Genomic DNA, 25,608 nt, shown 5'->3' on the forward strand with positions numbered 1-25,608 from the left:
GCGCTGCCACAAGGCACTATTCAAATCAGCCGTGGAGCAGGTGTGCTCAGCACACAGCCGGTCTCCTTCAACTGCTGCAAAGGTAGCAGCGCTGATAATGTGAAGGAACCCAATCCTGATAGAAATAAACACAGTGACAAGTCAGTAAGTAGTGCACACAAACATGTATAAAGTATATCTTCCAAGATATGAAAATCTTCCACGAGTTCCACGTTAAATTAGAGCCGGGTACTGCAAAACCACTTTACTGTTGGCATTTCATACAACTGCCCTCACTTAATTAAAACCTTAATTGAAAATACAATTTGCATCATTAGACGTAGTTTAACTTACAAAAAGTTGGAAAATACAGGTGCGTACATACTTTAATATTGAACTTGACATCTTGCAATCATTCAACTTATTAAAAAACTCTGATTAGACCAATTATTCATTCAATTAAGGCAACAAGATCTCCAGTGGAACAAAATCTAGCAGGGAACTGGGTCCCCAGGAACAGGGTTAGGAATCACTGTATTCGAATCTCTGTTCAAGACCAATGGTTTTCTGAATGAAGAAAACTTACAGAGAAAGAAAATGAAGAAAACATAATTTTGACTTGCAAACTGGGACTGCCCAAGCACAACATGGCAATAAAACACATCCAGACACAGTGAAGTTGTATAATACACTTTAATTGATTAAAGATTTTTTCTTTGTCTTTTTATTTTTACACTGGAATGTTATTTGTAATTCCCCTTTCTATTCTGTTTACAGGGTTACAAAACGGCATCAAATGTACCTTCCACCTTCCACCTCCCGTACCCCCACCCACCCACCCCACCCCGAAAATTCCAAGAATACAAACGAAAAGTAAAACAAATATTCCTTTTTTTTTTTTCATTTTCTTTTTTCTCTCTTCAAACTAGATTGACAATCAGGGCTAAAAGTCAGTACGTGACAAGTAACAAAGCGATTGAGTCAGGACCAATAGATTCATTGACATTCAATTATATGACGTGGGCTGTGGGGGGGGGAGGGTTTCAGGGCATGGTGGATTTGACATTTCCTCTTAAAACTCAAGCTGGTGCCTTCTACGTATGTACAGTCAAGGGCCTGGGTTGTTCATGAGACAATCTGCTGAAGAAGTGTATATTGCAATGATTAAATCACAATCCACAACCCTGGTTGGACCTTGAATTCCAAGAAATTTGAACTCGCCAAAAAAAACATAAAACATCCAAGCTGTGTGTAGATCCTATTTAAAACTACCATTTAGACAATTGCCCTCCAATGTCATGGACAGCAGATTCTCAGTCTGGAGCAGAATCACAAGGTCTGTCAAGCTACTAAGCCCACCAAGACTGGTGCAGAAGACATTATTACATTGCCAAAATGCTGCAGATGCAAATTATTTTCTTCTCTCCTTTATTCCAAGATTCCACAAGTCACACCAGACAAGGTACACAAAGCACCACCATGCGGTTCACTGTCAAGAGCTCTGAAACACTACATAGGTTGCTTGCTGAAGGTGCCAGCCATGCCACATCACAACCAGACGACCTGAAACCTGAACCAGGTAAGAACGTATGCGTTTGTGGAACTGTACAGAGAGTCCAGTTGTTGTGGGACACAGAGCCCACAAGACATAGGACTGAGAACTGCAATTAAAAAAAAAAAAAAAAAAAAAATTGATATAGGCAAATTCTGCAGTCAGTCTTCAGGTTAGTTTTTGTTTTAAATACCATTTCCCAAGTCAAAGAAAACTAGCACTTTAGCAAGACAGAAATAGTAGGGCTTAGCAGTTAGTTGCGGGAGTGGGAAAAAGAAAACTATACTTTGTACAACAGTCTTGATTAAAAAAAGTTTCTACTACCGTGATGCAACTGCGGGAAGAGTGACCAACAAACTTGACAGTTCCTGCAGGTTACTTGGAAGTTCCCATAATTATCTTTATAGAAAGCAAGGTGCTGGGCAGGAGTAAACACTCCACAACTGTTGGTTTCCGACTGTGCAAAACTAAAAAGGGTTACACTTCAAAGGAGGGCTGTAGACATGAATCACATGACAATCACATTGTTTGCAAAGGAAATACGTTAGCCAAGTATGCTGCAACGGTTTTAATAGAGTGTTACAATTCACTGCTCAATAAACAGCGCTCCCTTATTCATTCTATCAACGGCCTGTTTGGCTCACATTCAACTCACTTACTGAAATGCATTTTTAATTTAATGGCTACCGTTTCAAAAGTGCTCCTGATTATAGTAAACCTGGGATCTTAAATATACCATAACAGATCTGGCTGGTCAAAAAGCACACTTAATTATTTTGAGCACCCTGGATGTTTTTGTTTGGTCTCCTTAAAATGTCTGCAGAAAAGTTTTAAACATATTCAGTTTAGTCTCCCTTGTGCTTTTCATACCCTAGGTCACCAAGCAAGCTGGGTTCAGATGCCTCACTATTAAATTTAAAAGAAGAATGATTATACTGCATAAACAAACAGTGCTGTGGCAAAGATCCCAGTTATACATTAACGCCTATCAATGCCACATAATATTTGGGCAAAACAAAAACAAAATAAAAAAAAACAAAAAACAAACCTCAATTCATTTAGTGTTTCACCTGGGAACAGTAATGCTGCTGGAGACGAACTACCCCTCCTTGGGCAATGAGACGAAAGTGCAGCAACCCGAGCCTATCTTGTCACCACATACCATGCAGTCCTGTCCTTTTAAACTGCACACGTGCATTTCTTCCCAGGATACTGAAACAAAAGGAAGTCCTGCACTTCATTTCCAAAGACATGAAGCTTTATAAAGGGGGAACAATGATAGGCCTTCGATTACCAGAACAACATTCCTTTTGATTTGTAAATCTTCTCTTGGTTTCAACAGCACCACTCGAGGTGAAGACTGCCAGACTGCCCCCCGACACCTTCCTCCCCTCAGCACCACCAGCCCCCCCCTAGCCCCCACACCAGTTACCTCTCTTGGTATTTTGTGTCACCATTTTCCTTTGCTGATGCAGCACATCTTTTTGCTTGCTGTTCGGTTTAATCATTTTTTATATATATATATATATATAGTTTTTTTTATATATAAAGGTATAAATACACCAAATACTGCACACCATGGCAAAGAGGGCTTGGTAGGGTTGTGTCCCAGGTTGATGTACTTGTATTTGGACTGTTACACAGGCGGACAGGCGAGTTTCAATTTCTTCATTTTTTTTGTTTCATTTTTTTTTTGTCATTTTGTTTTCTCCTCTCTCACTTTCTCGTGGATTATTTTTTCTTTTCTATTTCGGGTTGGGTTTGTTTTTACAGTATTTCATACTTGTCGACCACAAACGACGTTTCTGTGGAGAACCTGACAGGGCTGTCTCCATCTACTTGGGTGACTTTGGAGACCTGGGAGGGAAAGAGGGGGGAAATAAATCAATCAATCAATGAAATGGATTTAGATTAGACAAGGAAAATTAAGGAAAATTCACATTGCCATTTCCTCTAGATTGGGAATCTAGTTTACACAGGATTCTCTTATGAGAGCATTTATTGATTAAAATAGTATAGAATAGAACAAATGCCAAGTAAAGCCTGCGTCTCATGCATGCTAAATACCTCCTTTTCAGAAACAAGCCGATAGAAACTGTTGTCATGTTTTTCCACCAGCCAGACAAAAATACACATTTTCAACATCTTTATTTTGGGAGGAATAGTGCCCTGGACAGCCGGGGTCCAGGCTGAAGCTCACCTGTATGTCGCAGTAGTTGCGTTTGGACACGAAGGAGACGTTGACAGGGAAGAAGTCATTGGGCTGCCCTGCAATGCTGAACTCTAAGCTGCCCGTCTTGTTCTTGGCGTCAATGACGGGCAGACACCACTCCAGCACGTTCCGCCGCCCATCGTAACGATACTCGCCGTCCAGGTCACCGATCACCGGGGCGCCAACACCCGAGCTGAAGGGTTGACACAAACACACACTCAATTCTGCTCCGTAATCCGAGGGACGACCAACACTCGCAAACCTCCCAGACTTGTGATCACACAAGCGTACACGCTGTGCTTGTGCCCAGTTCTTGCATGCATAGGTGCGTGTGCGTGTTCAGGAGTATACTCACGGTACAGGGATGGAGATGACGACATCGTTGAGCTCCAGAGCCTCCTCTTGCAGCTCGTACTCAATATTCACATCACAGCCATTTCCGCTCTCTGACGGCCAGCAGTTTACTGCAGAGAGAGAAAGAGAGGGCGATGAGATGAGATCGGTGCTCAGGAAGAGCATGAGCACTGTAATGCATCACGGAAGACAGCTATTGTGTTTGCAATGTGTGTGCAGGACTCAACTCTATAGGGACCACTGGGGTTCTGCTACAGACAGAGCAGAGACAGGGGTAACAGAGTGCAATATCAGCAGACTTGAGCTGCAAAAACAGTCCATGCCTTAGATCGGATGGGTCACACTTGGAATGCATTACGCATTCATCGCTAAACACACTGAAGGGTCTCTGCGGGCAGTGAGAGTACTGGTAGGTAGCGGATCCCTCAGCCTGCAGTCAATGTTGTGAGCCTCAGTCCGGTGCAGCTGTGCAGCGAGTGCAATGACGATTACAGTTATTAGTGCTTCCTGCTGCCAAACTCTACCCCCCCAGCACCCTTATAAAATAGACACTGCCCTGAGGGGAACACCATGCTTTGGACATGGTGGACAAAGGAGTTTATTATTTAAAAGAAAATGTAGCTATTTTATGACTAACTGGGGTGTTGTAATAGAATGGAAAACAACTGAAGGATTCATACAACTTTTAGCCAAGTTAAGCCCAAGATTCACTTGCGTTTTCTCTTCCCTTTGCGTCAGCTGTTGCTTTATGTCAAGGCTGTCGAGTTTAAAGAAGTGCAGCTCGGCCCCCCGATGAGGGCATGCATGCATGCTTGTTTTATAAAGGGTTCTGGCACTGCACTAATGCCTTGCTATGCGAGCACAACACTAAGCATTGGCCTCTTCCAGCATCTCCCACAATTACATCAATTCACCCTCAGAAACTGACCCCCCACCGGACCAGATCCTAACCGACAAAAGTCAAGGATTTTTGTGCAGAATTTAAACTAGTCTATATTTTTATAGCTCCCAATTTAGTGTGTTGACCTTGAGCATGGATTTAAACAGCAGTGTTGGAGTCAATTTCAACACCCTTTTTCAGACCTAAATCCAATTATTTTAACCACTGACAGAATAGGCTCTATTGGAACTGAAAGAGGAATTACAAACAGAATAGGAATTGAAAAATTGTGAATGACCCCAACCATGTTGAACTTAATTTAAAAAAAAAAAAAAGTTCCATTAGGAGAACCCTGAAGTTTGCAGCTTTAAAAGGCATTTCCAACGGCACCAGGCCGTACTCACTGGTGAGGGGAATGAGGGACTCGTCTGTGGTCTGTAGCCTCCACTTCAGCACACCCACGTCGTTATTGAGGGGAAAGGACTTCTCCGGGTTCTTCAGGCCGATCACAGAGTCTGCTGTGAAGAGCTTCTTGTCCACATTGGGGTGAGTCTGTCAAAAGCAAAGGAGACAGCAGTGAGACCGGCAGTGAAAGCAGGTACAAGACAGACAAATACGGACAATGATACAGCTCCAGACAGGAGGCCTGTATCCACGCTGACCGACCTGCAGCTGCAGTCCCTTCTTGTCGTTGTTGTTGACGTACAGGCGGATGCGGCCGTTCTTGTCCTCAGACACACGCAGGGTGATCATGCCCAGGATCTCCATGTTCTGCAGCCCCCCGTCCCTCCCAGAAGTGAGCAAGATCTTCTCCTCCACCCTCATGTGCACGCTGAGAGGACAGAGACATGGACAGACAGTGAGAGAGGGTGGTCAGCCCATGCAGGAGCAGAGGGAGATGGGACACAAAGACCGCGAACTCTTACAAAGGGAGGGAAGAGGGAAACGTCCTATTTTTAGAATGGCTTGGATCCGAGAACAGAAACAAAACAGTATTATAAAATACGGCTGGTATTTTAGGTTTATATATTTTTAAAAGACAAAAAATCTAAAAATAAAAAATTGGACATACTGAGGTGTGCCTGAATAGTTTTCCGAAGTACAATAATACATTGCTTAACACGTGGGTTATGTTCTTGAATTATACTGGTATATCAAAACTTTGTTGGGGAAATCGGCCTCTGAAACCTATGTATATTATGTAAAACTTAATGTTAAACATAAGCTAGTATAGTAGATATATACTATCAGAAAAAGTAGTATATACAGTATATACCATCAAACTGCTTTTATTTATAGCTATTGTACATATACAAAACAAATTTGAAAAATGTAATACAGTGCTGTATAAAAAAAGGAAAGTTGTTCTGTTTGTGAAGGGTGTGTTACACTAGCCACAACGCCACAGTGAGGCTGAGCCGGAGAGAAACACGAGCGGGTGTGGGGCGTCATCTCAGCCACACATAGATCTGTGCTGTGTTTTTCACATCACCGAAATCTTCCGCTTCACTGTGGATAAACTAAACTCGACCCGGTATTGTATAAAACGGGTGTTTAAATACAAATCGTGTATAATCAAAAACTCAACTAAACCCGTTACACAAGGGATTACTGTACCCATTATTTTACATTTACAACAGAAGTCAAGAGCGGCCAATTTTGAGATGTAGGTTCCTTTACCTCTCCATGTTGATGGGAGGAGGCAGTGCTTTGGATGCCTCTGAGGGTCTCTTTCCTGAGCTGGGCAGGATGATGTTCTCCCCTTCTGACTTCAGCTTGTCCACAAAGTTATCCACCTCCTTCCCCCTCGCCCCCAGCTTCAGAGCCTTGCTGGCTCCACTCGACCTGTCGCAGAATAAATCCCAACAGCAGCATTAGTAAAACCAATTCATTAATCATGTAATCTTTAAACAAAGGAGACTTAACCAAAGGGACTAGAGTAAAGAGACACAGGGGTGACATTATGCTCCCTTTTCCCATTACCCATGGTGCAGTGCGTATACCTGATAGGTGTGGGCGCCACCTTGGGCTTCTCTGGCTCGATGAGCGTGTCTGTGATAATGTTGGCCGAGTTACTGCCAGTCATGCCGGAGCTGCCGAAGCCCCCGAAGCCTGGGGCCTTCTTGCCAGAGCGCTCGGCATCGCGGCGTGCCTGCTGCAGCTCCTTGGCCTTGCGCCGCATCTCTGCCTTTGCCTCACGCTCCTGGGTCTGAAACAAGCAGAGAGAGGGAGAAGGGGGTGAACATCAACAGAAATGGCAGGCTGAGGACCCAAGTCCCATTGTGAAAGGCCAGTCCTGTTGACGTAGGTTCAACTGACCTGAAGGACACCTTAACCCAGTGGTTCCCAAACCGGTCCTGGTGGACCCCCTACCCTGCTGGTTTTTGTTCCAACCGAGCTCTCAATTACTTAATTGAACCCTTAATTGAACTAATAATTTCCTAACTCAGAGACTTTTAATTATTTTAAACAGTAGGGGTTTTAAGTTAAGTATAGAATTATATTTAAAAACGTATTGAAGAAACAACTATTTTCTTACACAATTTAAAAAGTAAAATCTAAGCAGACTGTTACTTCAATTAAAGTTCAATTAAGTAATTGAGAGCTCGGTTGGAACAAAAACCAGCAGGGTAGGGGGTCCCCCAGGACCGGTTTTGGAACCACTGCCTTAACCAAAGCTTTCGATGTGTATAAAGTCGAATCAAGAAATCCCTTGGTTGAGTTGCTTAATTGATTAATTACCCCAATGTGCTCCCAGTGTTTAGAAACTGGTGATTTAAGGTGACCTATAAGATGAAGAGGATAGGGACTCTCCAAGACCAGGGTTGGAGACCATTGATTTATATATATATATTCTGAGCATGAACTTAAACGCTAGACATGGAAGGGTGATGGATATGCTCAAAATACTCCCCATCACATTTATTTTAATTTGCAGTTTTCCCACAAAGCCTCATTCTGTGGCTTCACTAACTACAGCCTGACATTTGAATAGTTTGAAATACAACTGTGAAAAAATGATTTGCATTTGAGCCAGGTGGTCTGCTGCTAGACTGTTCAGCAGCTGCAGAGGAGCTGGGCCGGGCCGGACCGGGCTCAGACAGGTCGGGGGGAGGGGTGCACTGGTTTTCCTCACCTCTCTCACTGCGCGGAACACCTTCTCCTCGTGCGAGTCCATCTCGGTGAAGGTGCGGATCTGCGCCAGGTTCACATTCTCACGGTAACCCAGCGCCACAATCTCATCGAAGGCAAAGATGAGGTCGAAACAGTGCTCCGAGATCTCCCCCTCCTCCAGCACGCGGCAGTACTCGGGGATCTGGGCACAGAGAAAGCAGAGATCACCATTTACACACTTGGATCTACGACAACTTTAAGACAGATTGTATATAAAAGGATTATAGGAGTATAAATCAATAACTAAAAAGTACTAAACCTATCAATTTACTGAGTTACAATCTCATATGTAAGAAGTCAAGCTAATACTAGACTAGACCCTCCAGAAGACAGTTTCAAGTTACCAATGAAGCATCAGAGTACTGCACAATCCAACTGCACACCAAAAGAGGAGTTTATAAAAGAAGACATGCAGCCAACTGTCACTGGATTCTTTGTGAGAAACTAAATTCCAGGTCATTTTTAATTTTGTTTCACCAGACATCTGCACAGCAACAGAAGGCAAGTGTGAAAGTTTATAACCATTTACTCCTTTAACTTATTTCAAAATGCTTAGTCATAACTAGGACCCTGCGTTTTGGCTTTTTAAACTGTATTTCAGTCATGCAAAAGGTAGGGCCCTTAATAAAAAATCATTCAAGAGACATCTTCGAGGATATGAACCTTTGAACAGAAATACCGGGCTACCAAGTCTCACACACCACTGTTACATAAACGGTGGGCTGGGGGTCTCGGGTGAGGCTCGTCTTACCACGCGAGAGAAGAGGCGCAGCGTCTCTAGGTCCTCCAGGATGTTGCTGTTTTTGGTGGTGATGAGCACCATGTAGAGCTTCTCCAGGGGCTGGTAGACATAGCGCACACTCTCCGTCTCAACAAAAGTGTGCTGCTTGCCCGTGTTCATCAGCTTGGGGAACGCAGCCAGAAGCCCCTCGATGCGCGTTCGGGTCATCTCCACAAACTGCCGCGACACGATGGCCTTGCCGGCCTTGGTGCACACCGCCGCTGCCAACAGCACCTGGGAGAAGATACTCCTAGCATTAGCTGAAGGCCTTTCAATACCTGTGGCCGGCAGCACAAAACACCTTAAAATTTTCAATACCTTGACTATTAAATAAATGTGTTTTTTGGCATATTGACTTCAATTACTAGGCGCCCCTTTGCAACACCCTCTTAAACACTTAAGTAGGAGTCTAAGAGGAAGCTCAAATTGTTTTATCCCACTGGACATACAGCTCCAGACCAGTAACCTTTACATTCTATATATAAATACACAGCAGAGTATAAAATTATTCAGACACCATGCAACGTTTTGAGCAATCCAAGGCACTACTAGAACATAAGCAAACACTGGGCGAAAAACGTAGAAAAACGTGGATTTAAAATACAATAAATAAATACATGAATAAAGCCTGCTTGCATTTACTCCTCTGCTTCATAGGCACAGTTTCGCACCAGAGCTCATAAAACTTGATCAAACAGCTATTAAGTCGCATTCTTGTTTGCATGTGCAGCCAGTGTTATTACAGTCAATAATCCCCGCTTGCCTTCTCACTGAACGGTTTCCCCTTAGGCAGAACACGGACACTGCTAAAGGCAGACTGAATTCCACGAGTCTGCATCGCCATCAATGCCATTAAATAGGAACATCAACTTTGAAGCAATAAAACCATTTTTAGTGCCGTTATCGATCCCGCACCTTCACTGCAGTGCACTGAGACAGAGCTCAGGGTAAACAGTGGCACGAGCCACTAGATTCAGGGTGGCAGTGGTCACATCTGTTTCCAGGGATACTACATCTCAATTACCTCAGGGGGAAAAACAACTTCACCTCAGAGCTTTTATTTATTACCAGCATAAACCACACACTAACAATGCAGCAGATTATCATTATTATTTTTTGCCATCGGTATGAAAGTGCATGACCATTGAAGAAAGCAGAAGGTGTGCATTACATGAGCACAAATAATAATAGGTTTGTGCCTTGGGACAAAATGCTTAGTTCTTATTGAATTGTTTCACTTTCAACACACAATGAGATCTGTTTAAACCAACATGAAACAAGAGAATGAAAAATGTATTCTTCCCTTATTTAAGTTTATAATTCTCATCTGTTGATGGAAAGACTTGAAATTAGATATTGCAATGCCTTTTTAAAGCTAAGATAATTCTCCCATTTACTAATTTGTGGAGTTCGAACAAGTTAATTATGGCCAATCTGTATACTGTGCTGCAGAAATACAGACATAAAATAAATCTTCAGTATAACTTAAGTTGAAATGGAAAACTTGTTTATCCATGCACTGCAATAGATGGCAATGGTAAGATCATTTTTTATGGGAAGGAACACTGTGGATTTGTAGTTAAAATAAGTAATATATTAAGCCAAACCAAAAAACAAAGTGCCCATGTAATGCCATGAAACATTATATTACATTAAAACTGAAATTATATTAAGAACTTCTGATTGATATTGATGTATACTGTATGTATAATTTAGAGGTGAAATTTAAATTAATTTGTGGGTTTCAAAAGGAGACAGGAAACAGTATTTTGTCTTCAGTTCATATATTTGGCAACTTCAACAGATTGGGCAGGGTGGACTCCTTCTGAACACTGAACTGATTGGATAATAAAATATGATTTTCTTTCCAATAAAGAGGGCCAGCCTGGAAGATCTGAAACACATGAAAGGTGAGCTTCTATGAAAATAAACTAATTTTACTAAAAAAAGTAAAGGACAAAAACAAGTTTCATTTTTTTCTTCAAAAGACATCTGTAACCCCGAGGACAAAAACAAAAACAATGCACAAACCTGTCCTTAATACAAACTGCATGAGGAACTAGCAGGCCCCATACTGGGAACACACCCACCGTCTATTTACTACAGGACTGCTCTAAACTGGTCATCAACACTCAATACTCCCTAGGGTCCAGCATGATTTTAAATATCCTTTCTTTTCAGTTGAGCAAAGATGTGACACTGCCAGACCTTTGTTTATCATACGAACTTGCTCAAAATGTACCCTTGTGCCGAGAAGCGTCTGATATTTAAATCCCTGGCCACTCCACCAAGTACAGGTCCTTCGAGCTTTTATCCAAACACTGCTAATGCATTAGTCCGAGACATTTCAGAATCAGGTAAACAGAAGTTTTGACAGCGGACACTGGATGTCTGATAATGGGATAAAGACCTTTTAAACCCTCTGTACAAAGTGAGGTTGGAGGGTCTAAATGAGGAATTTCAAATTACTAATCCTATTCTTGGTTCAAATGAGACATGACCTGGGTTATCAAACAGCCATTTAGAGATGTCTGTTACCACTGTGAAAACATTTTCTAATTGTAAAATGTATTTTTAAGTTACCTGGCTGGAAATGCAGGTAGATATACAAGACCATTAGATAAGTCCGTTTTAAAGCAACTAAAAACCATAATGATGCTGGGTCAGCATGTATTATTTGTAGTCAATATGTTGGTTTGTCATTGCAATGTGCAGATCCGTGTCAAAAAGTCTATAATGTGAAGGTAAAAGAAAAGGGACGAGCGGAACAAGAGATACTGTGAATCACATTGATTAGTTATATGATCTGTAGTGTATTATTCACTCTGCTGCAGTATTGGGTATTCAGATAAAGTCACTTGACAGGTATGATGTGTCCGAGTCAATCAAACCCTGTGAGCTCTGAGATACACTATATTTACGTGTATATTCTGTGCTTGCGATTATTTTGAGGTCAATAAACTGATTCAATGAATTGGATTATTTACAACTGTATTGCACTGAATGGGAAGTTGAGCAACATCATTAATGGCAGGTTACGTATATTTTATAAAATGTCATTGTATACGATTGACAACAGGCTACTGCATTACGTCAGACTCTACACATTTAGGTTTAATTCATTTCAATTGCAAGGTCTGCTGTCTGACACGTCCCCCGGCCTACCTCCAAGGCGGACCACTCAATCGGGACCGGTTACGACCCCATGCATCACGAATTATTTCACCATTAGTTATTTAACAAGACTGCAATAACTGTATGTATAGCCAACTTAATCATTGCCATCGCGGCCTACAACTGCAGTGTATTCCTACCTAGAGAGACACACAAACCTCACTCCATTGCCGTTACCCAGCCGTCCTTAACGCAGACACGTCAATAATTAAAACAGCATCGAACACATCCATCTGCCTTCAGTTATACTGTATCGTTATTAGCCTCTGGACAGAGTAATACTGTGAGCGGACAGTGGCCTCCGCCGGGATGTGTGTTTATTTCCTCCGACTGCGTCTCCGCCAAGCAAGCCGGAACAAGACACGGCTGATGTCCCTACATTTTTGTACAAGACTGAGGGGGGAAACAAAGCCCGTCGGAAAGGTGCGATGCTCACCATTTTCGCTACGTGTGATCGTTAACGTGCTTAAATTCCCGGTGGCGGTGGTGCCGTTGATTTTCAGCCTCTGTAGCGCCAACAATGTAGTCCCGGGTCCGCAGTTGCTCGCTGGCGTCTCCCTGCCCGCAGCTCCAATATGGCAGCTCAGAGCCACGTCTCCAACCGGAAGCAGCTAGTCGGCGGGTCAAAGGTCACGGCGCTGAACTGCACATGTGGAAGAGGCGACATCAGCGGCTGCGGCGTCAACTTACCTGTTCGTGTGTCGTGTCCTGCTCATCTTTGGTTTTGAGTTCAGTTACTAGGTGGAAGGTGGATCAGGTATACAAGTGCAATATCAGTCGCCATTAAAACATATGAAAAAACAAAACTACTATCTTTGAGTCTTGATGTTATTCGAAACACTTTGTTAAACCATTCAGATACGAACCGGGCAACGATTCTGTAGCACTTTTTTCTTGATCTGATGCAGTGTTTTCAGTTTTCTGCAATTGTAGACTGTCATATTAAATCGTGTTCCCAAATGAAGTATTGCCACCTAATTATAGCATGCCCAACACAATGAGCTAAATAAAAGTATACTCCTATTGTATTTATGCGCTGTATTCCAACAATAGCAGACTTTAAACGCCCTATGCCGTGTACCTAGTGAAGGAAATATGGCACATCGTTTTTCGACATCTTTATAAAACACACAATAAATTTCAGTACCAGTTTCAATGTTTCAATGTGTACATGAAAATCAATGACAATATTGTACATCACTAGAGTGGACGCAAGAGCTCGCAGGATCTTAAGTTTTTAATGCACAAAAATACACAAATCTTTGTACACTCAGGGTTTTGATCTCCTGAGATAATATTTAGGTAACTGCAAACCAGTACCACGTCACTAAGCAATCTCTTCCGATATTCACTCAGTTGTTACTGCTGTTACAAAACTAACCTCGTTATTATTATAATAGTGCAAATGCAAATAGTACGGCGCTCTGACGCGCATGCGCACTGGTGCGCCTTCTGAGTGACGGAAGTGTCATTCCCTGTAGGTCAGAGGAAAGAAGGCGGTCAGCGGCATTTCATTCAGTGCCTTCATCTCTATTTCTGATTACCAGTCGCAGTACATGCGGAATTGCTGAATTGAACATATGCAACATCTTCCCGTTTTGACCATTAACATCGGCGGATAGAGCGACATGTCGGCAGAGGGAAGTGCACAGGTGAGGTTTCTGTGAACTACACGCGTGTGAACCTGATTGTCTCCAGAGCCCGCCCTAGCAGAGCGCTGATTGGTCATTGGTTGCACTGGCGTGTGCTTTTCTGCTCTCCTATTGGTGTAGAGCAATGAAAGTCATCGATTGTGGGCGGGGCACACGGAGACGCAGGATCGGTTGAATGGCGGAACACGTTTTAAAGTGATAACATATGTAATCTAGTTTTCAAAGAAACGAAACGGGAGGAATTAGTGATAACCAGATGGCTGTTGTGGCGATAAACTAAGCGTGACATATATATGTGATTTGCTAATTGATCTAGTTTGTACATTTCGTAATGACCGTTAAAGAATGTACAAATTGATCAGTAAATATACGTTTAATCTGGCTACGAAACAGATCACCGAAATTATAGGATATACATCAAGTTTAAGTCTAGCAACTGTAATGAAAAGCGATATTTTGCAAGATAATCACTACAAGAAATGCACTGAATTGTTCTCAAACTCAACTCGCTAAGAAGTGAAGACAGAAAACTGACCGTTTTGATAACTAAATAAGATGCATGTCAAAACAGCAGCATTCACTATTTTCTGTTTAATAAACGTTTTCTGGTCAATACAAATTTGATAACAGAATAACAATTACCATCATCATAGATATCCCAGAGTGGGGGTGCCGGTTATTGATGTTATATCTACAACAGCACATATTATTAGAGCCATGCAGGACGAAACTAAACAGCCTTGACACCATTAAACAAAGCTACACATTATAACACACACCAAAGCAGCAGCACACATCAGCTTAGCGTGACCTTGTTTACCGTGCATGGTCCTGTGCAGTTGCTTTTTTATGCAGTTTATATGATTTGTACCATATCTGTCACTAAGCCTGCACAGGTAACTGTGAAGTCTGCTCTCTGTTTCAATACATTGCACATCCTTCACTCATCCCATATGCATACATTGTGTACAGTCTGCACATTGGGATCAATTACGTGGTACATTACAATAATTAATTGTATGGCTGGTGAATTCAATGCATATGACCTTAAACAGGCAATTGGAGGTAGAATTTTTTTTTCGTATAATTTCCCTTTGATTAAGTAAGCTTGTCTCTGTTCGTAAATAGGTTTGGCTTGATAAGATGCTATTTTGAGGTACAATTATCCTGTAATCTTGTGGTTTATGGATAACACAGATAAGGGATCATATTGCATTATACTTTTTGTAAGTGGGGAAAAAATACAATTTTTGTTGATGAATGGTACAGCATTAATGGTTGTATTATAAGTAGGATTTAGGATAGAATGAGCAGCTGGCTAGTGTTTTATGCAAACTACTCCCCAGGTGTATGGCTGAAGAAATTAAAATTATATAAATTACAAATATATATATATATATATATATATATATAGAGAGAGAGAGATGATGTGTGTGTATGTGTGTTTAAATAAATTATTATAAAAGGTTAGAGAGGTTGTTGGTCTGCAGTGCTGCAGTGTACAAAAATGTTTAAATGAAGAAGAATATTTCTGATGTATACTATATTAACATTGGCATCTCCCAACATAGATCTGCTATTGAGAGACTGAAATCACAGTGTCAGTCAATATTCTATGTTTTGTGAAACAAACAGCAGTTTGATACAAACAGGCAGTGCTGTACAATGGGCTCCTCTTGTTAATTAGTTTATAATGTGACCACCATACTTTAAATGAGTCATAACACTTCAAGTTTTCTCCCTTGAGAAAGGATGAAGATTACCCCTCCACACACACACTCAACACACACACACACACACATTTCCAGATTACAATGTACAGATGCTCAAATGGTTCCTCTGTGTTGCTGCCCCTCCCTGGGGCTGCTTTCCCCAACGGCCACCATGAATTGGCAGTACTGTGTTATCAGTGGGAGCCAGGGGGTGGGGGGCGGAGGGCCCATAAAGACACCCGGCAAGTCTAGTCTCTCTCCAGGAAGACCTCCTCTCTGCAGCACTCTTCTGTGAGCAGGATAGCCATTCACAGCTGTAATTTTTAAGCACAGGAAAGTGTAACCAATTTTAAAAAAACACGACTTAAATCATAGAGAACTATGGAAAACGGGCCTTACAAATACTTTAAGGTAAGTCAGATCAGCTGTGCTATTTCAATTTCTGGTTGGTTTGTCTTTATGAATGATTGAAAACCAGTATTGTGCACCTACAGCATGCAAATCCATTTTTAAATGTAATTCCAGTGCTGAGTAAGTTGCATCAGCTCTCTTAAGCTTCATTGGAATGGCCCGTGTGATGTCAAAAGCTACAAATAGTGTGTAACTTTTCTTTTAATCTTCACTTTTCAGTTTTTATTCTTCTGTTAAGCTGTGATGCTCAGTTAATTTTATTACATAACTGGAAACAAACGAGATTTGCTGTCCATATGGCTTTCAGATGTGCCAAGTGTTTTTAGAGTCATATTAGCTTTGCTTTAAAGTGGATCTTGTCTTGGTCTTTCTCTGCAGGATGGGAATGGAAGAATCAGCCGAGTTATACGTGTTGGAACCAGGAAGAGCCAGGTATGGCTTTTATCATATCCATTTTATTTGATCAGGCCTATAAATAGATCTGAATTTTGGGGTTAAATTGATTGTGTGAAGTGCCTTGAAACATGTGTTTGTATATATGTGGTGTTGTATACATTGGGATTGATTTACTGCTACATTTCAAAATACATTCTCTTAAAAAAATGTTTTATGTGAATGACATTTATAACCCCTAAAGAAAGGGAGGGAGAGAGAAAGCATGGGATGGAGGGTGGGGCAGAGTTAATCATCCTTCCTGCACTGTCTCTGTAGATAGCATGAACAGACACAGAGACTGATATCTGTTACAATTGATGCTCCCTAGAGAAATATAGTGTTATCTTATGGTATTTCCTGCTCACAGCATCTTACAACTCTGTCAAACTATATAATCTAGACATTACCTTACAATTAATGTTTAATATGTTTTTATAATAGTCTGCGGTAAACCAATATTTGGGTGCAAGGGATGGGATTAGGGTAGTGTCAGGTGGGATTTTCAACTTTTATATAAAATATATTAAATGTTATTATATTTATTATATATATATTAAATATGTTTTACAGACGTTTAACATTAAAAATAAAAAATGAAATCCATAATTCTGGGCATAGCAGTCAACCATAAGCTCTTTCTTAGGCCTGAACATGTTTTATGATTCATATCTTAAGATGAAGGACCAGAGAACGTAGGAATGGTTTTAGAATTGTGGCTTTACTAATCAATATGTTGTGAAAGACTGACATGGACAATTTTTGACATTTAATGTTTGTGATTGCTGTTTTTCAGCTGGCACGCATTCAGACGGACAGTGTGGCCGACATGCTGAAGAAACTGTACCCTGAGCTTCAGCTGGAGATCGGTGAGAAAGCCAACTCTCACACGGCAGAGACGCACAGAATCCCACATACATTAGAGCCAATTCCCATGGATTTGGAAATTTGATAATCCGATGAGCCTCCCAGATTTGATAACAAATGTATTCTTAATATGTAAGATTATAAGGATATGATTTATATTAGACATGTTTTTTTATTAGTGAGAGATGAGGTTGTATATAAACCTTCATGTTTGGGAAGGCACATTTTAATGACAGGGCTCTGTACATATAGATATGGGCACAAATGTGTCCTATTTATGAATGGATGTGTAGGTACAAATGACTGGTTGAGGAAATTCAGTATTTCCCAATTTGACCGTAGTAATTATTTCTGTCTGTGGCTTTAAGCATCAACTATTAATCAGACCAGTGCGCCGAAAGCCAAGTCAGACTGTTCTGGACTTCCACCAGCGCACTCTCTCACTCTCAATTAACAAGAGGAAGTCTGTGTGCTTCATAATGAAGCTAATTGTGCTGAGGAGGCTGAACCACAGGCTGTACTGCTATCTTTTGTCTCTCGCTGTGACTGCCCGCGTTATCCATCAGGCCCTGGGAGATGCATTACCGCAAGTGTGAAGAAGAGACGTAATATTTTCTTGAGAGTAAAAGTAAAAAAACAGATAGAGAAAATCTGCAGCCAAACAGCCCTGATTTAAAGGCTCATGTTTTATTGGTAAGGTGCCTTTGAAACAAAATATTCACAATGTATCCATGCCCTATATAGTCTGTTGTTTGCCTAAGCCATGTCAGTCAAATGAGACCAGATTGAAAGATCTTTGGCCGGTGTGCTTCTGTGAAGGGAATCCAATTTGTCTTTAGATTCTTCCTGATCATCAGACCGATTTAAAAAAGGAAAATAGTGCTGCTTAAATCATGCTTCCATCATAAAGCCTAAGAGAAGTCATTCGGTTGCAAAATGCTTCATTGCCATTTTCATCTTTTCTTTTTCATCAGTTGCCATGTCAACAACTGGGGACAAAATCCTGGACACGGCTCTGTCGAAGGTGAGCAACTCTGTGATGCAAGATCCCTCTGTGGAAACGGAGGGGGTTCCGATCATGCTGTTATTATTATTCACAGTAGTAGTAGCTGTGTGTTAAGGTACAACCACTTCACCAGAAGTAAACCCTTCCGGATCCCTGGACTAGGATAACCCCTGGACTAGGATAACCCAGTGCCATCAGTGCAGGATGGTGCATCCTCCGCAGGAGATGAGCTCGGGAAGAAAAAAGTCACAGACACAATGCCAGATCGTTTGTCTTCAGTTTATTTCTGCCACAGCACACAGTTTTATACATGTCAGAAGTCCGTTTCGGGGCAGGACATATTACAGATTTAATTGCTTGGCAGACATGGAATGTGTCCGATATTATATCCCCTAACACACTCGAAAGTTTCGGTTGACATATCTGCACGGTTTGCCTAGCAGTAGATAACGTGGGACTATATTATTTCTGGTTTGTCTGAAGAGCAGCATGTATATTGTTTATGTGGTCAGCTCTGAGCTGTTCCTCAAAATATAATATAAATATAGGGAGATTGTGGTTTGACATTTCCAAGATAGAGTCGAGGGAAAGGCCGTGAGTTCAAGTGTCTAGACTTTCACAGAAATAGTTATGCACGAGTATGTTATTTATGTTATTTCTGCAATAATGACAAATTTCAGCCCCCCTTGGCACAGCAACATTTCCAGTGAGATATGTCAATGTCAAATGTGCAGCATCTGTTCTAATCTAATCCTACAATCAGAATACAATACAATGAGTTACATGGTTACAGTAAGTTAAATGATCAGTATGCCTACCTAATATCAGAACAAAGCTTAATAATTCCTAACAGTTAGTAGAATATGTTATATAAAAATCCTTGTATTCTTCTCCCAACATGCAGAGTATTATACAGTGGGTATATACAATACATAGGGGGCAATTTTACCCCAACACTGTGCCTGTAGCATCCCTGGTTTTAATAGACAGGAATTGGCATGATTTAATTAGAAATCACACCAAAATCACTGAACATCTATAGGGACATTAAAAGAGATTGGGGTGCCAGGAAAAACGGCTGATGTCAGCTTCTCTTTAGAATTTAGCTGTTGTAATATCTTCTATCTAGTCTATCTCGATAGTCTAGCCCGAGAGGCAGCATGGGTTGTGCATTGACAGTTATATTTGTAATCGATAGAACTGTAGAATTAGTTTTTTCCCTCACTATGTGTAAATAATTAATACAAACCAGGGTGTTTTCAAATTCACCAAAATAGCTTTATCACAAAAGATTGAAATCCGTCTTTTTCTGAGTTTTTGCCAGTTTCTTAAGAAGCACGTGGTTTTATAGTTGTGAAACATGTTCCCCAATTTCTGAGCTTCCGATCTTATGTGTTTCAGATAGGAGAAAAGAGCCTCTTCACGAAGGAGTTGGAGAATGCCCTGGAGAAGAACGAGTAAGTATTTTTTTACTGGGCACTTTTCCCAGTAGAGTTTGTCAATGCCTGCATGTCTACCAGTTGATAGGACAGAGTGGCGCCCTCTGTTGTTGAAGTCCTGAAACACAGTCCTGTAGGGCTTCTCTATAGCTTGGGTGCTTTCCTGACAGAGCCATGGTATAGTACTGTGCCATTCAATTGAAGTCGTGTAGTAGATAAATTTAATAACAAATAAATAATGAAGAATAAACTTCTCATTTGGTGTTACATCAATAGGTTCCCATTGTATTACATCAGTAGGTTACCTACCCCATTTTAGGGCCAAGCAACAGCCTGAACCTCAACCCTAGCCAACATCAAAACTTCGCTCAAGCAAATCTATAGATGATTCAGTCAGACATATAGAAAAGCAACCCCAACTTTAACGAAAGCCTATGTTTATTTGGGACTCTGACCCTAATCCTAGGCCGGACCTAACCCTAATTTTGTTGTTAAATTGAAGTCCATAATTTTGCTGAATTACTCAAAATGGTGCTCCCTAAACAGCTAAATTGCTCTGTCAAATGTTTTCATTTTGTATTTTGCCTTTGATCTTTTAGTTTTGATCACGACATTTTACTTAAGCATCCAAATCTTCAGACAATACAGCTATGACAATGAATTGTTGATTGTGTACGTGTTGCCCACAGGGTAGACCTGGTTGTACATTCCCTGAAGGACCTGCCCACGACTCTGCCGCCAGGCTTCACCATTGGCGCTGTGCTGAAGTGAGTACCTACATTTCCCAAACACCTGCCGCAACAATGGAGCTATGACATGTTTGTGTCTTAGAGCCCATCGCTGAATATCCTACCTAACATTTTTGTATGATTTTATTGTTTTTGTTTCCATGTCAAGTTATCATACAGAATTTTATAGATATGTATAGTTGACGGTACCAATGGTACAAGATTGACTAATTCCAAGTACGTATGTCGACATTTACATTTTAATATAGATGCATAATATTACATGCACACTCTGATGGATAACTATGTCTTTTTAGGCGGGAAAACCCCCAGGATGCCGTGGTTCTGCACCCAAAGAACGCAGGGAAAACCCTGGATTCGCTCCCAGAGAAGAGGTAACCCAACTTGGTCTGAAAGAGAATCAGGACTGAGGTCTCAAAATACTGTTAAGGCCTGAGAAGGCTGAGTGCAGGACAGTGACCCAGTCGAAGTTGGAATGAGTAACAGGCGGGAAAAACAAGAAATTAAGAGTTTCACTGTGTTATTATTATTTTTTATTATTATTTTATTTCTTGGCAGACGCCCTTATCCAGGGTGACTTACAAAACGTGTTAGTCGAGAGCACTACATTGTAGTATTTACCTTACAGGCAAATATAATATTAGTTTTCTGATGCCAAACTGCAACTTAAAAAAGCAGCTCAACATTCATTTCAATCAATTTGTTTGATTTCACCATAATTAGGCTTTACAAGTTTGCAAGGTACAAATGGATGTATTTACTGTCCCTAATTTTAAGACTATTACATTATATTTCCTACATGTCTGTAAGGTTTTAACCCTGACTTTCTCTCTCTCCCCACAGTGTGATTGGGACGAGCTCACTGCGTCGTGCTGCGCAGCTGAAGAAGAGGTTTCCCCACCTGCAGTTCAAAGATATTGTATCCTTCCCAGAGTCCCCTGCGAGGGCCGCTCATTCCCCGAGCTTCATCTTCAGGTCCTCTAATAACACATTGGCAGAAACATACCAGCTAAATAACAATAGAAAAACAACAACACAATCCTACAGCTTATAGCTCTACATCAGAATAACCCTTCGGTTCGAAATGATTAGCAGTTTCAAAGTCAGGTTTAAGTGTGTGCGTCTATGTGTGTGTCTGTATTCTTGTCCTTAACCCCTCGTGTGCCAGCGGGGGAACCTGAACACACGTCTGAAGAAGCTCGATGAGAAGGACGACTTCTCCGCCATCATCCTCGCTGCAGCCGGCCTGCAGAGAATGGGCTGGGAGAAACGGCTGGGCCAGGTACCACAGGCCCACAGAGGCACCTCTCACTGTAACTTCTCTTATTTACTTACCTGCTCAGCTTATTTAATTATAGAGCTACTACTATAACAACTTTGTGACTTGTTTTCTTTACATCATACAGTTATTAGTTTACACCAGTTATTTTCTATTCCGATAAGAAAATAAAACTGCTGTTTTTACTTTCCTTTCTGTATTTTGTGAAATTTGATATTTGTCTGAGGTTTTTTTTTGTGAATATATCTTTTTAATGTTGACTCCAAATCACCTTTTCTTTCTGTGTTGTTTGCAGCTGCTCAGTCCTGAAGATTGCATGTACGCCGTTGGCCAGGTTGGTGAATTATTTATCTCCCCCAAGAAAAGAAAAAAGGTTTTAATCCATTAGTTGGCTTTTAAATGCTTTGTCAAGTTGTTTATAGAATGATAGAATGCAAAAAAGACAAACTATTGTGATCATTGTTTAAGATTACTACACTGATACAACTACAGTTTCACTATAGCACAGTTGTTTGTTTTCTTTACAGTCATATCACTTATTTGTTTATTATACTTTTATTTATGTATTCAATTAAAATATCACGAGCAAATCCCTAGTGTCAGAGCCGGAAGAGAACTTAATTAAGCATATCCTAAAAACCTCAATCAGTTACAGACATTCAGTTTCTTACGCCCTGCTTCTGTGGGTAGCGTCTGATAAACCAGCTGCCACTGTAATTCACCCTAGAGCTGACTGCAGCTGTTGCCATGCAGTGCGTTACTCCCCCCACTGGATGTCTCCTGTGCAGCCTTTATCAGGGTGTGTTTGCGGTGAAGAGACTGTTACATGTAGCCTGTGGAGAGACACTATTATCAGTGAGTGGCGGGCAGAGAGCTTGATGCCGTCACCGTACTGAATCAGCTCTAGCGAGATGACATTGAGGTGTTCGTTGATCGTTGCTCTCACGCCCTGCTGTGTGTGGCTGTTGGCAGGGGGCTCTGGCCGTGGAGGTGCGAGCGAAGGACAGAGATATCCTGGACATGGTGTCTGTGCTGCACCACCCCGACACCGTGCTGCGCTGCATGGCGGAGAGGGCGTTCCTGAGACACCTGGTAACTCACTGCCCTGCCCTGCCCTGCAGAAGCACATCACTGAGTCCCTGCACTCCTTATAATGATATATTATACTCTATATGAATAGAAATATAGTTAAGGAGAGTTGATCCGCTCCATGCTGCACTACACTCACTGAATCACAGAGAACCGTAACTGTAGTATTTTGCACTCTGCCAGGTAGTCCTCACTCAAGTGAAACTTTATCATTTTTGAAGATGGATGGATGGATAGACAGTCAGACAAACAACTGGGGTTATGTTTCGAAGCTCTTACAGCTCTCTCTCTCTTTCTGTCTCTCTCTCTCAGGAAGGAGGCTGCAGTGTGCCGGTAGCTGTGCACACTGAAGTGAAGGACTCTCAGGTAATGGTTCTGTTGCCAGAAATTAAAACGTGTATATATATAAATAAATACATAATGGCACAATGTCTCTTTATATAAATTCAACTTTAAAATGTACTGAACCCGGCTTTATTCTTTTAAAATGTTGTATTTTGACCTGGTATTTCCACCGGTTATATTTTTATGTAACTTTCACCCAAAAAAAGAAAAAAAGTGGAACTCTTGTGATGATATCAATTCCAGGGGTCTTTTTCCTTTTTCTCAGTCCGAGACTACAGGGTAAGGGGAGCTGCTTAAGATAATGGGCGGTGAATTGAAACTTGTGTGTGAATGTGAGTTGTGCGTTATTACAGCTGTACATGACGGGCGGGGTCTACAGTCTGGACGGCTCCGAAAGCCTGAAGGAGACCATGCAGACCAGCATCGCTTCAGACAACCAGGTGGGTCCCCTCCTCCCTGTGGGTGTGGACAGGGCATGATTATCTGTTCTGCAAATGTATTGTCTTGTCTGTGAGCTGGTGTCTCTTTTCCAACACTGAGACTTTGGAAATGCACAGGAAGTCAGACGTGTGTTTTGCTTCAAACTTAGCATTAGTTACCGATCCATGGCCATACCAGTGGCACCCGTTAACTGTGAAACCAAAAAACCTGCTGAAGGAACTCCATCTCCACATTACACCCCAAGATACCTCTAATGAACAGTCAGGTGCAGAGGACAAAGAAATGGCAGGCGCTCATTGATATAAACTATCGGCCCCTCTGTGTACATCTTTGCCCGTGCTCCGTCAGTGCTGGAGTTGTGACTCTTGCTCTCTCTGGTCTCGCTGCAGGTAGAGGACAGGGCAGATGACAGTGCCCAGCGGGTTGGCATCACAGCGCTGAACGTCGCTGGCGTGGCGCAGGACGCGGCGGAGCGGCTGGGCACGGACCTGGCCAAGCTGCTGCTGAGCAAAGGGGCCAAGGAGATCCTGACAGTCGCCAGGCAGCTTAATGATGCCCGGTAACCCCCTCTGCTTGGGGTCGGGGCTACATCACAACTCCTGGCCAGCGCACACAACGGGGGGCTAGAGTCAGAGACCACACACGCGAGCAGACCTGATAAGCAACACCTCACTCCACTTCATAAAGCTTTAACTATCTCACTTAGTTGACTCCTTTTTTATCCTGATGAGGAGGAAAGAAAAAACAAACACTTAAAACACTTCTTTAACTTAACAAAAGTAAATTAAATGTGCAGTTTTTATTTTAATTTTACACCACAGTGTGTGTTTTGTTTTTTTCTTTTCTTCTTTAAATAAAAAGGGCTGGTAAATGTAGCCCCAGTCTTCTGGTTTTAGTTTAATCAGGGCCCTCCAGTACTGCGCTCACAATTTGTCACAGCTGTCATTTGTTCCCATGACAGATGATGAAACATGCAGGATTATAGCCCTCCATGGCATATCTCCTACAGCAGAAGCATTGTTTTTAAATTATTATTATTATTAATAAAGTTAATTAGTAGTAGATATATGTAGTCTATATTTATCATGAATACTCTTGTATTATGAGAAAAAAAATCCTTTAGCAAAGTCAGTAGCTACTGGTTTTGGTAAGATGTATAAGAACGTCTCCTGAAGCTACTGTAAACAGAATGTGTGTGTATATAAAGTACAATGATATATAATTTCCAAAGAGATACCTAAGCAAGTGTCCCTGATTTTGGGAATGTTATAAACCTTCCACCCTTGACACTAGTCCATAGACATGTATTCATAATTTCCTACATTAGCCACAATGCATTTTGTAAATTAAGTGACTACTAACCAATGCCTTGCAAAGGTAGGCCTTTACTTTTTTTCTTCTTTTGCAAAAACTCATGCTAATGTTGGAGTTTGCATCTCAAATGAGTTTAAATGTTCAGATTTGTGAAAAGTTAGTCAATGATAGTGTTGGTTGGAGCCTTCAGTTTTATAGGTGAAAATGTTTACATACTGCAAAATGAAAGCTCCCTCATATCAAAATATATATATATTTTTTTTCTTTTAAGATACCACTTACTATCCACTGGAATAAAGATACAGTGAAAAAAGTGTCAATTTTAATGTTAAATGTATTCCATTATACTTAACACATTGCTGTAGGTTTTCAAAAGAAGTGGTTTCAATGAGTGTGAAATGTATAATTTTGTATTTTCTTCAGTTTGCAATACAGGTCGAGGAAAGGTTAACAGTATTATATCTCTGCAGATACTATGTGCCTTATAAAGAAAAATGCCACAGATATTTTGAATGGTAAATCAGCCATACTTGTAATAAGCATAACTTAATTACAATTATATGCATCGTGGATCTCTAGGAGTAGAAATAAAAAGTTTTTCTGCCTTCACAAGTTTGTTTGGATTGTATTATTTTTTTTCCATTAGTACAGATGTCAAAGGTTTTATTAAATGCTCTGAAAACATTAAAAGGACTTTTACTTCCCTGAAGCACAGTACACTACAAGCTCACTGAGCACTGGCCCCTTGCCACTGGAGTTGGCAGTA

The 25,608-nt window shown here is 41.2% G+C and overlaps 2 protein-coding genes across 3 annotated transcripts; one reads left to right on the forward strand and one right to left on the reverse strand.

Moving 5' to 3' along the window:
• Positions 1–653: 653 nt before the first annotated feature.
• arcn1a (archain 1a) lies at positions 654–12,706 on the reverse strand. Its single transcript, XM_066708917.1, has 10 exons — positions 12,543–12,706; positions 8,903–9,166; positions 8,114–8,293; positions 6,981–7,186; positions 6,658–6,822; positions 5,644–5,809; positions 5,382–5,529; positions 4,099–4,207; positions 3,732–3,936; positions 654–3,388 (listed from the first exon to the last, which is right to left on the reverse strand). The coding sequence occupies exons 1-10, from the start codon at positions 12,543–12,545 to the stop codon at positions 3,299–3,301; spliced, it is 1,536 nt and encodes a 511-aa protein (XP_066565014.1). The 5' UTR covers positions 12,546–12,706; the 3' UTR covers positions 654–3,298.
• An 838-nt stretch (positions 12,707–13,544) lies between these two features.
• On the forward strand, positions 13,545–25,454 carry hmbsa (hydroxymethylbilane synthase a). 2 transcript variants are annotated; one of them, XM_066708939.1, is made up of 14 exons: positions 13,545–13,758; positions 16,260–16,313; positions 17,110–17,182; positions 18,155–18,204; positions 19,588–19,643; positions 20,315–20,392; positions 20,671–20,748; positions 21,218–21,293; positions 21,543–21,656; positions 21,949–21,987; positions 22,626–22,745; positions 23,055–23,108; positions 23,441–23,527; positions 23,918–25,454. In XM_066708939.1, exons 1-14 carry the CDS (start codon positions 13,735–13,737, stop codon positions 24,089–24,091), a joined length of 1,077 nt encoding a protein of 358 aa, XP_066565036.1. In that variant the 5' UTR covers positions 13,545–13,734; the 3' UTR covers positions 24,092–25,454. The 2 variants fall into 2 exon arrangements, with proteins under 2 accessions (XP_066565036.1, XP_066565027.1); XM_066708930.1 differs by lacking the exon at positions 13,545–13,758 and adding an exon at positions 15,723–15,881.
• Positions 25,455–25,608: the final 154 nt, after the last annotated feature.

Source organism: Amia ocellicauda, chromosome 1, assembly GCF_036373705.1.
Source record: "Amia ocellicauda isolate fAmiCal2 chromosome 1, fAmiCal2.hap1, whole genome shotgun sequence".
In the NCBI taxonomy this organism is placed as follows: domain Eukaryota; kingdom Metazoa; phylum Chordata; class Actinopteri; order Amiiformes; family Amiidae; genus Amia; species Amia ocellicauda.